This window comes from Bacillus rossius, chromosome 2 (genome assembly GCF_032445375.1).
Source record: "Bacillus rossius redtenbacheri isolate Brsri chromosome 2, Brsri_v3, whole genome shotgun sequence".
NCBI classification, from domain to species: domain Eukaryota; kingdom Metazoa; phylum Arthropoda; class Insecta; order Phasmatodea; family Bacillidae; genus Bacillus; species Bacillus rossius.
Genome location: NC_086331.1, coordinates 76,118,164 through 76,133,965, shown reverse-complemented (window position 1 = coordinate 76,133,965; position 15,802 = coordinate 76,118,164). Strand labels below are relative to the sequence as shown.

General features: G+C 37.3%; 1 protein-coding gene across 1 annotated transcript in view; it reads right to left on the bottom strand.

Moving 5' to 3' along the window:
- Nucleotides 1–15,802, bottom strand: part of LOC134529381 (tyrosine-protein phosphatase non-receptor type 12-like) — a 98,319-nt gene that overhangs the window by 11,791 nt on the left and 70,726 nt on the right. The window contains exon 9 of the mRNA XM_063363380.1: nucleotides 6,377–6,452. Coding sequence (XP_063219450.1) covers nucleotides 6,377–6,452 — 76 coding nt within the window. The remainder of the gene's footprint in view (nucleotides 1–6,376; nucleotides 6,453–15,802) is intronic.

Sequence of the window (15,802 nt, the reverse complement as noted above, 5' to 3'; positions counted from 1 at the left end):
TCTACTTATTGTAAATTCTATGATTTCTGTCGTGCCAAACGAAAAAGACTTACCTTGCCTTTTTCAATTTCTTTTCGGCCATTTGGCATGTAATTTTTTGGTGCGGATGTAAAAACAACCACAAAATGTAATAACCTATCTGTTACCGCCGTTTTGGGTGAGTAAATGTTTCGTCTGTGGGAAAAGTGTATCCCATGATAATTATTTTTATGTTTGGAGGTTAATATTTTTGTGGTTTCATTCCATAGCGGTTCGAGTCATTGGCCTCATCCTGGCTTTGGTGTTCCAGGAATCTAAATTCATTTTTGGGAATTGACCTCTTCAAAACAAAGGCCAGAAATTTCATTATTATTATTTTAAGGTTATGTAACTGTTTTAAATTTCTACGTGATCATCATGCAAGTTTCTACTATTGAACTTGAATCAACGAAATCATATTGATTTCTACACTTTGGAACATTTCCGGCAATTAATTTTTATTCTGAAGAAAGAATTATAAGAAGACTTCAATAATTTAATATTTGTTTGATGAATTAATTTTGTTAATAATATTTGTTGATTAACTTAACCTGTTTTTACTTAAATCTAATATAAATACTTGGTACGTACCTAGTTGTTCACGAGCTCGTTACTTAATATATAATACTTAATAACATTTGTTAATATGTTAATTGTTTTGTCAATGTTTGTTTTACATTGTTGTTTTTACAAAGGCCTATAATTACAACCAGCACCAATCTGATATTTGTGTATTTGTTTCCAGTGGTTTATTTCAATATGTCTTAATTCCTTTTAACATATTATGTTTGGTTATAAAGGGCAATACGTTCTCATGTCTCTATAGTAATTTATACTAATCCTTTGGTTAATACATAATAAAATAGTACAGTAAATGTAAATGATCCGACATATCTGAAACTTTCATGTTATAGTGTCCTTGGGTAACTTCCAATGCCACACATTGAGGTTATGTGGGAAGCTATAGCAGATGGATGCCTTTAGGTCAAAATATATGTCACAAGATTCTATGAATAAGTTCAAGATACTGTAAGGTCCTGTTTAAAATTGAGACTCAGACATTTTTCACATTCAAAAATTCTTAGATTTCTTCCCACTTTCCAGGCAGAAAAAAATGCACAGTTTACTACAGGTTTCCTGATATTACCAGTTGGGTCACCACCTGTCTATGTATGCTGAACCATTACAAAAGAAGAAAAAGTGAAAATTCCTTAAGTGGCTATTTAAACAAATATATGAATTACTCTTTTTTAACCCTAAGGTTTAAAATTTCCCCCCAATTTTTTAAATACAAATTATATTACAGAGAAAACTCAAAAATGGACTAAAAATAGCTTTATATATATATATATATATATATATATATATATATATATATATATATATATATATATATAGAGAGAGAGAGAGACAGAGAGAGACAGAGAGACACAGAGACGGACAGAGAGAGAGAGAGACGGACAGAGAGAGAGAGACGGACAGAGAGAGAGAGAGACGGACAGAGAGAGAGAGACGGACAGAGAGAGAGAGAGACGGACGGACGGGGACGGACGGACGGACGGGGACGGACGGACGGGGACGGACGGGGACGGACGGACGGACGGACGGACGGACGGACGGACGGACGGACGGAATGACACACACACACACACACACAGAGAAAAGAAGCCTAAATCTGCTGATGTCAAATGTTAAATGCATAGACAGCACAGAGAAGTCAGTGAATGGAATAAGTCAGAAAAATATCACAGCACAGAGACAAACACAGTGAGATGATGAGAGAGTTGCAACAAGAGCATTAAATACAAACAAAAACCTTGTACAAAACAGCGATAAACAGATGACCCCAATGATGATACTAAAACGATAATCTGGACAACAGCACAGACTAACACAGTAGGCTTCCTAAGACAAAACAGATGCAGTTTACTTATGCAATCATTTTGAACTAGCATCTCGTTGCAGTCAACTGTGAAACAAACAAATGCCTGTAGTAATTAAACTGTGAAATAATAGTGAGTGTGTGATGTATTAACAATCCGTACAATCATAATGTTTGGCAGCGAGGCATTAAGATTGAAGTTAAAAGCTGAGGATATTTTCAGGACTTCAAACCTGAAATTTTGGGAACTATGCGCTATGGTAAGAAAAAAAGAAGAGGCAGTTAGCAGCATTTCTGCTAGAAGAACTCATAAATTGATTTAAAATTGATTAATGAATTGAGCCTGACATGTTTAACAAGTCAAGGAATTTTGTCAGCCATCTTCATAAATAAAACTGGCCCTTTAAAAGCTATGTTTAGACACAATAAAATTAGAAATAGTGACACTCAAGTATTGCTAGATATTTTTACATAGCATGGTTCAATTTTCACAGCCAGCCATTGTAAAAACATCAGAGATGATTATCCAGATACTGGACATGAGGTATAATATGTATCCCTCAAACCAATGCACCCACAGGTAATGTTATCAATGGTTTTAGTTTGACAGCTGAACACTATTTTATTATTTCTAGGAAACATACTGATAAATTATTGGCTAGCCTAGTTCTTTAAAAAAAAAAATTTTTACATTTAATAGAATTGCATAGGAAAGCTTAAATGATACACAGAATTTCAAAAAGTGCACTTGTTCATGGGATAAGATAATACCAGACTCCCCAACCCCTCCTGAAACAGAGGCTGCTGGCTGTGTAAGAGGACAGAATTAATTTTTAAGTTCTGCCAATAGAAAAAATCTACATACTAATAACTAAACCTAGCCAGCTAATTTCCTTTGTGATTATAATATCTGAATTACTTTGAAAGTACAGTAGAGCACCCTGTATCCGGAATGGTCGGGACTTAGACTATTCCGGATAGTAGAAAATTCCGGAAAGTAGAAATTGACTATAAGGCCCCCTAATTGAAAAAAAAAAATTGCTCCCGAAGTTTGTGAACATACTGTAGCTGTAGATGAGGACGGCAAGGGGGGTGGGGGTAGGGTGATGACAGCTACATCCGGTGGTGTGACCTTGCCACGGGCACGCTTATCAGACCTTGCCTAGAAGCACGCTACAGCTACGTGACTGTACCATGATGTCCGCGCGAAGAAAGCAGACGTAGGCGAGACGTTTGACATTCAATGAATTGTGTTACAATTACGTAATTTACACAGTTTGTACAGTGATTTGGTGTATCCACATGTTGCATAAATAAAATATAAAATAATAACACATGGTACAGTTAGGTACGGTACATTACAAATAAAAAAACACTTACCATGACTCACTGTAGGCTACACATGTCCCGCGAATAAAAAATAATGTCCTAGAACTTAGATAAACTGCATTGAAATAATCACTGTATACGGCCCCACTTGTCTGTGTGTAAGAAACATTGTTTAACAGTCGCATTAATTTAAATTTAAAAAGCTAAACAACAAATTACCTAAATCGTCACACATTGTGAAAGACAGGAGAAGTTAAAGTTAATCACTGTCACTGTCACTCTGAACGTAACTGTTTACGTTTGTGCCACTGGTGCCAGGTGTTGGATCGTCAATGTTCTCACTCGTAGTTGAAGCAGGTGTGGAAACAGGAGCTTTTTTGAACATGTCACTAATGCGTTGTTGCCGCACACGTTTGTGCTTCTCTTCAGTCAGCTGTTTTTGAAGCATATACAAATGCATAATTTGCTGGTCGTTGATATAACTTCGTTGCTCTAGGCCAGCTATTAATCGTTCAATGTGGTGAAGGCACTCATCTTGCGAGATTTTCTCCTGTGGTTCATCTTCATCGCTACTGCTTTCATTGTTTCCGTCGTCTTTGTTACACTTAACAGAGTCTAATATCTCCTTATCCGAAAAGTGATGCACAACGGGAACATTATCATCAACACAAAACCATTCCACAATGTTTTGTTCTTGCAATTGTAAGTCTTCTAGTTCTGGATTTGTTATGTTCTTGGCATACTCCAGCAGTTCGTTCACGTTTTTTTGTTCAAAACCTTTGAAGTCGGCTTCATTTCCCTTGTCATGAACCTCGTCACGATAAACCAAAGTCGGCCACAATTTAAACCATGCCTTGTGAAATGTTGACACAGGCATACCTTCCCATGCACGAGCTAGTGACCATATGACATCCTTTATGGTGTATTCCTTTTTAATTTCTGAGATAGTTTTGCCGCCATTCAGATAAGATAAAAAGTGCTTCATGAACTCCGTGCGATAACGACATTTTAGGGAGCGTAATATTCCCTGATCTTGCGGTTGGATTAGTGCAGTGCAGTTAGGGGGCAGATACATGACAGAAACATTATCCCTGTCTAGTGTTTCAGCTGCAGGATGCGCGGAGCAGTTGTCTAGCACAAGGACAATCTTGCAGTGCGGGTCTAAGCCTATCTTGTTACAGTGTTGCCGGCTCTGGCGCACAAAACTGTCAAACCATTCTGTGGTTATTGCAGATGTTATCCACGCGGTTTTTGTAGCTCGGTATTCAACGGGTAACACTTTAACACCTTTTAGCGCCCTTGGGCGCAAGCTTTTGCCAATTACGAGTAGCTTCAGCTTGTGGGTACCGGCAGCATTTGAACAACCAAGCACGGTCAATCTGTCTTTAGAATCTTTCATCCCGCTGTGAGGATTATCTGCAGTGCACAGCGTGCTTCGAGGCATACAACGCCAGTACAAAGCAGTCTCGTCCGCATTGTAAACTTGGTCTGCTGTTAAGTTGTTGTCCAACACATATTCTGCGAACTCAACAACAAACTTTTCCGCCGCCGCTGTATCTGCAGAAAGCTTTTCACCGCTAACTTTGAAAAAAGAAATTCCATGGCGTTTTTTGAATTTATGAAGCCACCCTAACGAATAGTCACAATCGTATGTTAGATTCAGTTCGGCATGAAACATTTTTGCCTGTTCTATCAGCATCTGTCCAGAAATGCTAACACCTTCACTTCGCCGCAAACGAAACCATTGATAAAGAGCATTATCAAGGTCGCTACATTTACTACCCTGCATTGTTTTTCTGTTTTCAATTCCTCTCTTCGTATCACTGTCCGAATAAAATTTACACAGTTCATTCTTTTGTTTCTTTATGTCGTAAATCGTCGAAATGCCGACATCATACGATTGGCTGAGATTTTTAACAGAAGTCCCAGCATCTAGTTTCTTGAGAATCTCAACCTTTTCTTTAATGGTAAGAACTTTTTTCCTTCGTTTACTACTCTTTTCCTCATCACCAGGAAGTTTATGTTTTGAAAACATCACGTGTCTGCAGGAACGTACATACTAGCGATCGCGCACCACAAGCAAGACTGACATTGAACGCACACAATACACCACTCCCCACAACGCGTTATCACGGCGCGCTCACGTGTAGGCGGGGCCGCTGCCGCCAATTCCTGATATGCGCTCGACGCCCGTGCACTGCAGTCGCGAGACCGGAAGCCTTGGCTTCCATCATAACTCGCTGAGTGTTTATAAAATCAAGTGCACCCTGACTGACTAGACGGGGCGTGAACTGCGCAAACAATCGGTATTTACTTCCGCGGGAATAATATATATTATAATTCATTTAAAAATATATACATTTTTTTAAATTTTGTAAATTTTTTTTAACTCTCGGAAAACATCCGGATAGTAGAAATTCCGGTAAGTAGAATTACGGATACAGGATGCTCTACTGTATTGTCAGAAATACTGATAGCATTTGTCACATGAGTTCTGGTCATAAACCTACTTTTCCTTCTAAACCTGATTTTTAAATTTTTTCTTTCTTTAATGCATAATGAAGTGTATGTTTACTAGCCACTTGTCTAAGCTGTATATATCAAAAACAAAAAAATGTGAGAAGTTCATGGTGGTAGAAGTGATGATATGGTGGGATGGAACAACTGCATGAGCAGTAACAATGATTCCCTTCTCTCCCGTGGCCTGTGCCAACATCAACCTTTACTACAGCTTGTAAAATTATTGGCTGGCACTACCAGTATTTGAATTTATTATGAGCAACAGTGTGGCCTGGTTTGAGTAGTACAGAAATGCCATTCAGTGTTGCCACATTACAGAAATACAGAATATTTTCAATTAGTGATAAATGATCTTGGTGGAAATAAACTACATACTACAGAGTATGGAATTGGGGGGAAAAAAAAGAGACCTAAGCAAAAAGAGTGTACTGTATGTTAACAGAAAATAAAATAACAAAATGTTTGACTAACAAAACCTAATTCAAAATCACGTGAAATTAAAAAAAAAACATAAAATAAGCAAATATTATAGTTTTATAGACAATTATTTTGAAGATGCTTCAAATTTATTTCACATAAAATAATACAAAATGAAAATAATACACTTTGCTTAAAGAAAAAAAATACCTCTTTGCTGTGCATTTCCTGCTGAATGTGATTTTCCATTGCATCTCGAGGACACTTTGGTATACACCATGTCATCCTGTAAAATGTATAACCAAACTATTTACACAATTTTTGTTTAATTTTTATCATAACATATTATAAACACACACACATTCCATGTTTTATACTTTAATAGCCAAATATCAAATGGTGTCAGCAAAAAAATAAGTATTAAAGTAACTTTGCACTACAGTAAATTCCTCTTGAGAAAATCCCACCTAAAAAGTATCCTGTAGAGTAAAATTAAAAAATTTAGCACTTGACCATTAACTACATACAATTTTAAAGTTTTTGCCTGATTATAAGTTTACATTTTTAAGTACTTTGAGAAAGTTCTTAGGGTTTACCTGTACGTTTTTCAATGCTCAGCTTGCACATGCTACGTACAAAAAGTAAAATAGAACTGTTACATATATATTTAAAGATATTTACAATGTTAAATTCTGTTAATGATGGGAATGAATTATTAGATTTTAAATCTGTTTGTAAAGCAAAGTTTTACATATCTTAAAAAGTCAACAAACTGTAGATGACCTATGTTTACATACATACACACGGGTGAAAAGCTGTATTAGCAGTGATGTGTATGGATACTGATAAAGGAAAAATAAGCGACCAGAAAGTAGACAAATTATACGAACATCTACTTTTCAAAAGCAAATGCAATAGCTATATACAACCCACCACTATAATTGTGCCAATCATGTGCATTATAGGCACCTTTTTTAATTTAATAATAATTTAGCTTTTTTAATTTAAAAAAAAAATTAAACTTAAATTTATTGGCCTACGGCCTTTTTCAGCCCAGTGTACGGCCGGGTCAATTCTTTTTGTAGCGTTTTCTTTCCTCTCCACCCCTCCCCCCTTTACACCTTCAGCTCTCATGCTCGCCGAAGCTGCGTTAAGCAGTCATCTCCTATTATTACCGGCTCCAGTCAGGCCAGGCGTCTCAAAACCCTACACGATTTCGTGACTAGAAAAGCTGTGGCGAGCTGTGGTGAGCACTGGCGTCGCTCCCAACGGACTTCGTGGAAGTATGGCCATCAGCAGTCTTAAAGCCAGAGCAGACACGTAGCGGTGTTCGTTCGCCACGAATTTCCATTGCCCAAGCGGAAATTTCCCCTCTCCCCGCGCCAAGAACCCTGCCTGAGGTGACCCCGGGCGGTCATATTCAGTCACAGTTCTTGCTCAAGGCTCCCCCCCCCCCCACAGGGCCGCCATCTTGGGGAGGCCTTTCAAAAAAACTTCTGGGTGCGCCAGAAGTGACAGCTTGCCCCATCTACAGAGAGCTACACCAACTAACCATGTGTCCTTCCCCCGGACCGCCGCCAGAGCGCTGCACTGTCAAACCCCCTTTTGCAAGGCAACTCGCAGGAGTCGACCATGCGCTTGAGGGTTCGAGAGATTGAAGAGTCCCCCTCCACCTGGACCCAAAGGGCAGAGCCCCTGCTTTTAATTAGGAAGTCCTCTTGATCAAGGAGGATTCTCTGGGCAGCTTTTCAACAGAGCAGACGGGCTGGTTTCTCCGCTGATCCGCACCTCACAAGCATTTCGCCGAATTCCGTCATCCGCCTGCGGAATGTAGTTACCTACATTAAAGGCACCCTGGCCTAATTACTTTAGTCTTACATTTATCTTCGGTAGTCTGCCCAGGGCAGTTAGAAAAATTTGCCAATTCTTTTGTATTTCATTAAGCTTCAAGAACATGGCTTCTGCGAACGGCTGTGCCTTGCGCGACGGGCATCAACCCGGTACCGAGACGGCTGAGTTCTCGCTGCTTCGATAAGTGTTCACCACTGCTCCTTTTTGATTCCACCCCTTCACGAGGACGAATTACGCCCCTCCCTTGATCACCTACAGATCAGGCCCAATTTCTTCGATTGGTTTGGTCTGTAGGCGGGTTCAACAGTACCGCCAAGATTCCACCAACCTGACGACTCCAGGAGTGCAGGCCAAGCCTCCATTATTCAGCCCCATTAGCCGGTCATCAACTGGAATACCACCATTCTGGTCTTAACTTCATCCCGGGCAACTGGGGAGAGAATTTCCCACCTTCCGCTGGCAACATGCCCCAAATAAAATAAACTAGTGCCAGCTGGGAGACAGTTTAAATTTAAGTTTGTTTTTGTCTTTACAAATGTATTTTATATTTTTTTAAAGAAAGGATTTAACTTTAATGTATAACTGGTATAATTCTGTGTAGGGCCCGGGCCAACTTAACTTTTGTTGTTGTTGTTTAAGAAATAATGTTGTTTATTACTATTCAACCAGCAAACTAAAAGAAAAGAAAAGAATTTGAATGATTTAATTTAATAAATCAAAAAGAATCCTAGTAACCCAAATCTTGACTTTTTATTTAAGCTCATAACCAAACGATCCTCCAGCTCCTTGTAAGCCATTCAGGGGCTGCATGAAATTTCTTGTATACTCTCTCTCTCTCATGCACCTCTGGTATTATTTTTGACCAGTACGTTTCCAGCAATTTCATGTAATTCAGATTTCTATTTCAAAGTGTTTCCTAATTTTGATAAGGAACTTAAATAACTTTAACAAGACACGAGGGAGGGGCGTTACATAATACTGCCACAAACATCTCCTGCACTACATAGAGTCAGATGGGGCAAAGGTCCTATCTTGGAATATTTCGTATAAATGAAAACTGTTGGAAACATTAACACAGTCAAGAAAAGTGTCGCCATTGTGGTCGTTTATTGCCATGTGTGTCGTGCCAGTGTATAAAACCTAGCGAACATAATGAGGTAAGAACTAATTTACTATAATCTGATGTAATTTTGCAGCAATACAAAACAATGTATGTCGCCGGGAACAACGATCGGGAAGGATTTATGAAACCACAGTTAGAAAGTGTGCTTCTTTGTGGTTACTGTGCATTGGTATTAGTAGAGATTGTCAAACACAGGTAGCAGCAGGAGTCGCGCACAGGCCAGACTGCGCTCTGGGGCAAACATCCGCAACTAATGACGGGGTAAAGATCCGCACTACATGTTTCATGCGGATCTTTGCCCCTCGCCCGTGTATGCTTAACATAGGCCTACATGAGTTAAACTGTTTAAAATAATGTTTTAATTTGAAGTCTCAGCCTCTCTAATGCTCAATATTTTGCTGTGGGTTTAGGCTCTTGGAGGAAAATGTTTTGGCAATGTAAATGGTCATTGCATTCCTTTCTTTTTCATTGCAATATCCACATATTTAACTTTACTAACTATTGCAATGATTTCTGACTCGGGTTTTGTAAATTGTAGCCTTTTTATGCAATGGCTTCGTCACTTTCAGGAAAAGGTGCGATCTGACATTGATCATTCTGTATTGCTTCTGCTGGATAATCATTCGTGACATTTGTCGCTAGAAGCAATTAACTTCTGCCGTGACCATAGCATACATTTGCTGACACTTCCACCCCACAGTAGCCAAAAAATGCAACCACTTGACAGAAGCTTTTTCGGACCACTGAAAGCTTTCTATGCTGATGAATGCAACAAATTGTTAGTGACACATCCTGGAAGAAACATAACTCCCTACCAGTTTTGTGAATTGTTCGGTAAAGCTTATGAAATGTGTACAACATTAGAGAAAGCAGGAAATGCTTTTAGAGCATGTGGGATCTGGCCTATCAATTCTGATGTATTCACGGACGAAGACTTTCTTCCTTCTAGTGTCACTGATTTCGCACAAAATAGTGAACATTGTAGTGAAGAACGTGGAGATAACAGAGCAGAATATTCTCAAGTGGACAAAGAAGTTGACTCAGAACAGTCAACGTGTCAAACTCAAGATATTCGTAGGTCAGTTCCTAATGTGGACGATCCTAATCCTGTGACTCCTCCCTACACATGTGAACCATCAATAGTCTTAAACATAAACAAGCCAGGTTGCTCAGGAGCTAAAGCTAGAACTCCAGTTTCACTAAAAGAAATCCTTCCAATGCCAAAAAGGTCTGAGCAAACAAAACGGAATAAAAGAAGCAAACATTCTGAAATAATATCCAGTTCACCATACAAGAAATTGCTTGAACATCTGAAAGAAAAGGAGAAAAAAATGGCTGATAAAAGGCGAGTGAAGGAAAAAAAACGATTTGGAGTGAAGAAAGGAGGTGTTAAACAAGTAAAATCAGCCATTCAGTTAGACAAAATACAGTGCCCAGGCTGTGAGGCATTGTATGAAGACCCACCTAACGAGGACTGGATCCAGTGTACTTCATGTGAGGCATGGTGGCACGAAAACTGTAGTGCATATGAGGACACACTAAACTTTGTGTGTGATTTGTGTCAAAGAAGCTCCAGCATTGAACCTGTCTGTAAACTACTACATAAATGTTGTATTTGTCCCTTCATTATGTCAATGCTGTTACTGCATCTGTTCAATTTTTTATTTTATTTTATGCCAAGGCATAAATGAGAAAAAATGATATTTTGTATACATTGTGTAAGTTGAAGTTATCTACTTTCTACTATGTCTACTATCGTTAGTCTATTACCATTGGGTTTCTTTAACTTTTCATTGGTTTATTTAATTTCAAATTTTGTAGAGCTAGAATATTTTTAATTTTCTATTTAAATATATATTTTAAGAAAGTTAGAATTTTATTTTTAAAATTGACATTATTTATATATATATATATAAGCAATATTTTCAAATTTATGAATTATTTTGTCTGTTTAGATTTTTGGACTCTGTGTGATTTTGTAATTTCCTGTTTACAACTTCCAATGTGGTGATATTTTACAATAAGCATAAATATAATGTTTTCCTGTAGATAATAAGTGTTGATCGCTGTGGGTTTAGATGTTGAAAGGTGCGGGTATTTGCCCCACTCAATTCGGATCTTTGCCCCACTAGTGGGGTAAATATCCGGATTTGCACATCTATCGATACTTGTAACTTATGAAATAATGCACTTGTTTTCCTACAGTTGTGAATATAACTGAATAACATTAATGTGTGCGTATTCCGGAAATGAAGAGAAAAACATCATCCTGCTATTTGGACAGTCAGAATATCAATTTAAACCTTAAGTGCGGAGCTTTGCCCCATCTTACTCTACTAGAGGACACACCATAATCAAAAATGACACTATCACAGGCATATCACTATCTTACAACAAACCAATGAACATAAATAATGTGTAAAAATTCAGTGTAAGTATAAGGAAACGAATAAATCAAAGTTTTGGTGTTTTTCTTTTAGTTGATTTTCCCACATAAATACAGTGAAACCTCTTTAATACAAACCTGAAGGGACCTAAAATTTTGCAGTTTGTATTAACGAGGTTTGTATTAACAGGTGCATGTGCTCACATTAATAATAATCGACAAAATCAAGTATTGATTTTTTACTCAAAAATTAGTCAAATAGAGAATTAAAGAGGCTTGAAAAATTCATTGATTTTTTTCTGCACTTTTTTAGTTGCATAAATGTCCTTTACTGCACTGCATAGTTTGTCGAAGGAAGACAAGACATCAGTGTCTACATCACTAGCAGCCAGAACATTTTCCAAGACAATTAATGCTGAAGTGGACTTTACTCTAAGAATTTTTAAAAAATATTTCAACCTCAAAATTAGTGTCAGAAATATATCAGTTACTTGTCATTAAAGTTAAATCAGTTGAAAAATAAATAAAAATGGAAGTGTTTTACTTAATTCAATTTATACTTGCAAAAAAAAAACATACGCACAATAAATCTACATGGAAATTAAAGTCTTTTTCAATATCCTGAAGTCTGAAATATGTTTACTCATGTCATCAAATGTAGAGCTGTACTGAAGAAGCAGATTTTGCCAATATTTAGTTGAATCGGCATTTCTGCCGACTTCCGATACGCTTGTTAATTTTCGGTCGATATTACTGAAAAACGAGAGAGACTGCCATAACCTAAAAATCCACGATTACCCTTTTCGCTTTTCGTAATAGTACTGCATTTTTTCAGATCGCATTATTTCTTCACAACATGTGCCAAACGTACATATAAAAATTTAACATCCTATTTTTCAATAATGTTCTTTATTTTTAATATGTCATAAACAAATACATTACCGTCACAGTAAATATACATCTCGGTTGTTACGGTAACTGTAGTGCAAATGTGGTAGCTATCGTGCTTCTGTAGTAATTATGGTATCGACAAAGAATCTTTAGTTCTTTTTATGGTAAATATCTTAGGATAACAATTGGGTTTGTACTGTAGTTATGGTACATCATCCAATTTCTTCGTAAGTTGTTGTTCATTTGTCTTTTCTTCATATTTACGTGTTCCATTACTTGGCTGCAGATTTAAGTTGATTTTTACTACTGTACTATCGTTGCTGTATCGTTACTGTTTTTATGATGGTTTCTTTCTAAGAAATGGTTATTTCTGCAAAATCTTTATGGTTAAACGATCATCTATTATAATTTATAGTGATGGGACCACATATTTTGTACGATCAATGCGGACAAAACGATAATTCGAACATCGGTACAAGCGGACTTTTTTAACCTTAGTTGTATGGCAATTTTGCCGGGACCGTAGAAAGTATATGATAAACACGGACAATCGATACATGCGAGTTCGATAGATAGAGGTTTGACTGTAGACCATTTACTAGAGGTTGGTTGTTACAGCAATTATCGGTATCTGTTCCAACTTGATACTGATACAGTAATGTACCTAGTTACAAGTATCTGATACTTTTGTATCAGATCAGTAGCGGTCTCAGGAAGCGACAAGGTATCAGCATTCTCGTTACAGGTTACTAGTTACTCGTTTCAATCCGTCAGTCAAGGATTATGATTTTATTGATTAAATTTCTAGTGAGCTAAACTTATCCCATGTTAAAAGTAGCCAAAATACGAACAAAATTCAATTCCTATGCTTCCTTTCACATTTAATATTTTGGCCTAGCGGGAGCTTAATTAGCCCGATTTACAGGAAATTACAACCCTAACAAATTGCTGGTAATGACTTAACGTCTGGTAGTCTTGGTGATTCGGGTACAGCCAGTACCAGCCTGTAAATCTGTTTCGAATTCTTTCCAGGTGCCTGGAGGAGCATTGTATTTACCTCTGTGATTGCTGATCCCGAGTGGGAATTATTTCATCAAAATGTCAAGAGGCCTTAGAACAAAATCTATCGAGTTCTTTGAAAATATTGTCAATTCCCATCATGATATAATTTGCCTTACTGAAACCTGGTTCAATGAATTTAGCATAAATTCGCACTACTTTACTCATCAATATAGCATTTTTAGAAACGTTAGAAATGCATTACTTAGAGGTGGGTTGTTACAGCAATTTTCGGTATCTGTTCCAACCTGTTACTGATACAGTAATGTACTGGTTACAAGTAGCTGATACATCTGTATCAGCAAAGCAGTAGCGGTCCCAGGAAGCAACAAGGTATCAGCATTCTCGTTACATGTTACACATCCTCCGTGCCGTCATCACCAGCGTAAAAAGGTATCAGTTTTCTGTTTCCACGTTCTTCGTAAAAAGGTATCAGTTTTCTCATTCTACATTCTTCGTAGTCATAAAAAGGTATCAGTTTTCTCATTCTACATTCTTCGTAGTCGAAAAAGGTATCGGTGTTCTCTTTCCACGCCTTTCATAATCGGAGTCTTCAATCTTTCCAAGGAGCACGCACTGAGCACTGAGTGTACTGTGATGAGAAGCCTAAGATGCACATCAAGTTCTGTCCCTGCCCGAACACGCCCGAACACGCCCAAATATTCACCTTCGGCCAACCTCGGGATTTGTTTTATTTTTGTGCAGGAAAAATGAATTCAAATATTAAAAGTGGTCGGTTAGGTTAGCTACATTTAAGCACTTTAAAACACTATGGATGGTTAGTTAGGTTAGTATAGCTACATTAAAATAAACAGAGAAATATAAATATAAATAAACCCGAGGTTGGCCAAAGGAGAATATTCGGGCGTGTTCGGGCAGGGACAGAACTTGATGTACATCTTAGGTTTCCCCTCCTTCAATGCCTCCCCTCGCTTCCACCCCTACATTCTTTCCCTTTTTTATCCCTTATTCGTCGTGCCGCTCCCTCCCCTTTCACAAGCTCCACCCAAGTGACCGTCATCTGCGATCAGGTTCTGCGCACATTGGCCGTGGTGTTGTTCCAGGCGAATTCTAAACTGATACTAAAGTACTTGATACTTTAATAGTGTACTCATTTGCAGTACTTGATACAGGCGTGTATCAGTTACAAAGTAGCAGGTTGATACTCTGCAATTCACCTCTACTTATTTTGAAAGAAAAAAGTGGCGGTGTTCTACCACCTGTCAAAAAAAATATCTAATTTTTGTCTGTTCAACCTATATACTCTCTTGATTATCCTGGTATTGAAGGTGTTTGTTTAAAAATTTAATCTGTCCCTAAATAAATTTTTTATTCTCGGCAATATTGTTTATCTCCTCAATCATCTTCTAATATCTTTATTTCCGACTTCAAGGTGTTAGAAGAAAAACTCGCCTCTCAGCACGATGATACAATAATCCTCTGTGACTTTAATGTTCCTGGTGTTGAATGGACTGACCATCAAGCCATCAACAATTTACAAATCTACAAATTTACATCTAAAGCACAACATTTCATTAATTTTTATCTCCAGTCTTGGTTTATTACAGTACAATCTAATTTTTATCTTCTAGAATTATTTAGACTCCTTTTTTACCAATATTTCTCAATGTCTTATGACCAAGGCCGATGCAGCACTAGTCAAAGAAGATATGTATCATCCTGCCTTAAATATCCTGTTAACTTTCAATAGTCTCCCTAAATTGATAAAATTCTTCTGTTTTATAAGTCCTATAAAAATGGTGAGTTTCTTGGTCTTTACATAGGTATTAGAAATCACGATTGGGCTATTTTTTTACAAATATCATGATGTCAATTACCTCATTGATGAATTAAATACTGGTTTTTGTAATAATATTCATTATTTCATCCCGGATTTTAAAAAAAGTTTCTAGTTAGCCTTCTTGGTTTTCAAAAGATCTAATTCAAGCTTTAAAATCAAAAATCATTTTCATAAACTTTTCAGACAAAACAAAAATACATACTGCTACTGTAAATTTTTATATTTCCGGAAACGGGTCAGATTTCTTACCAAAAGAAATAAAATCAGTTGGACTAGAATGATTAAAAATAATATCAAAATCAATCCCAGCAAGTTCTGATGCTATGTAAACATAATGAAAAATGGTTATCATGAACCACTCTCTTTAGAGGTGAACAGAAGTGTATCTAGTAATCCAGTCAATCTTTCAAATGTATTTGCCAAGTACTTTCTAAGTGTCTATGTGTCCCCAACCAAAACTTACCATGTTTCATCTAATCTATTATATGGTACCATTTCAGTTCCCATTATCTCTGAAAGCCTGGT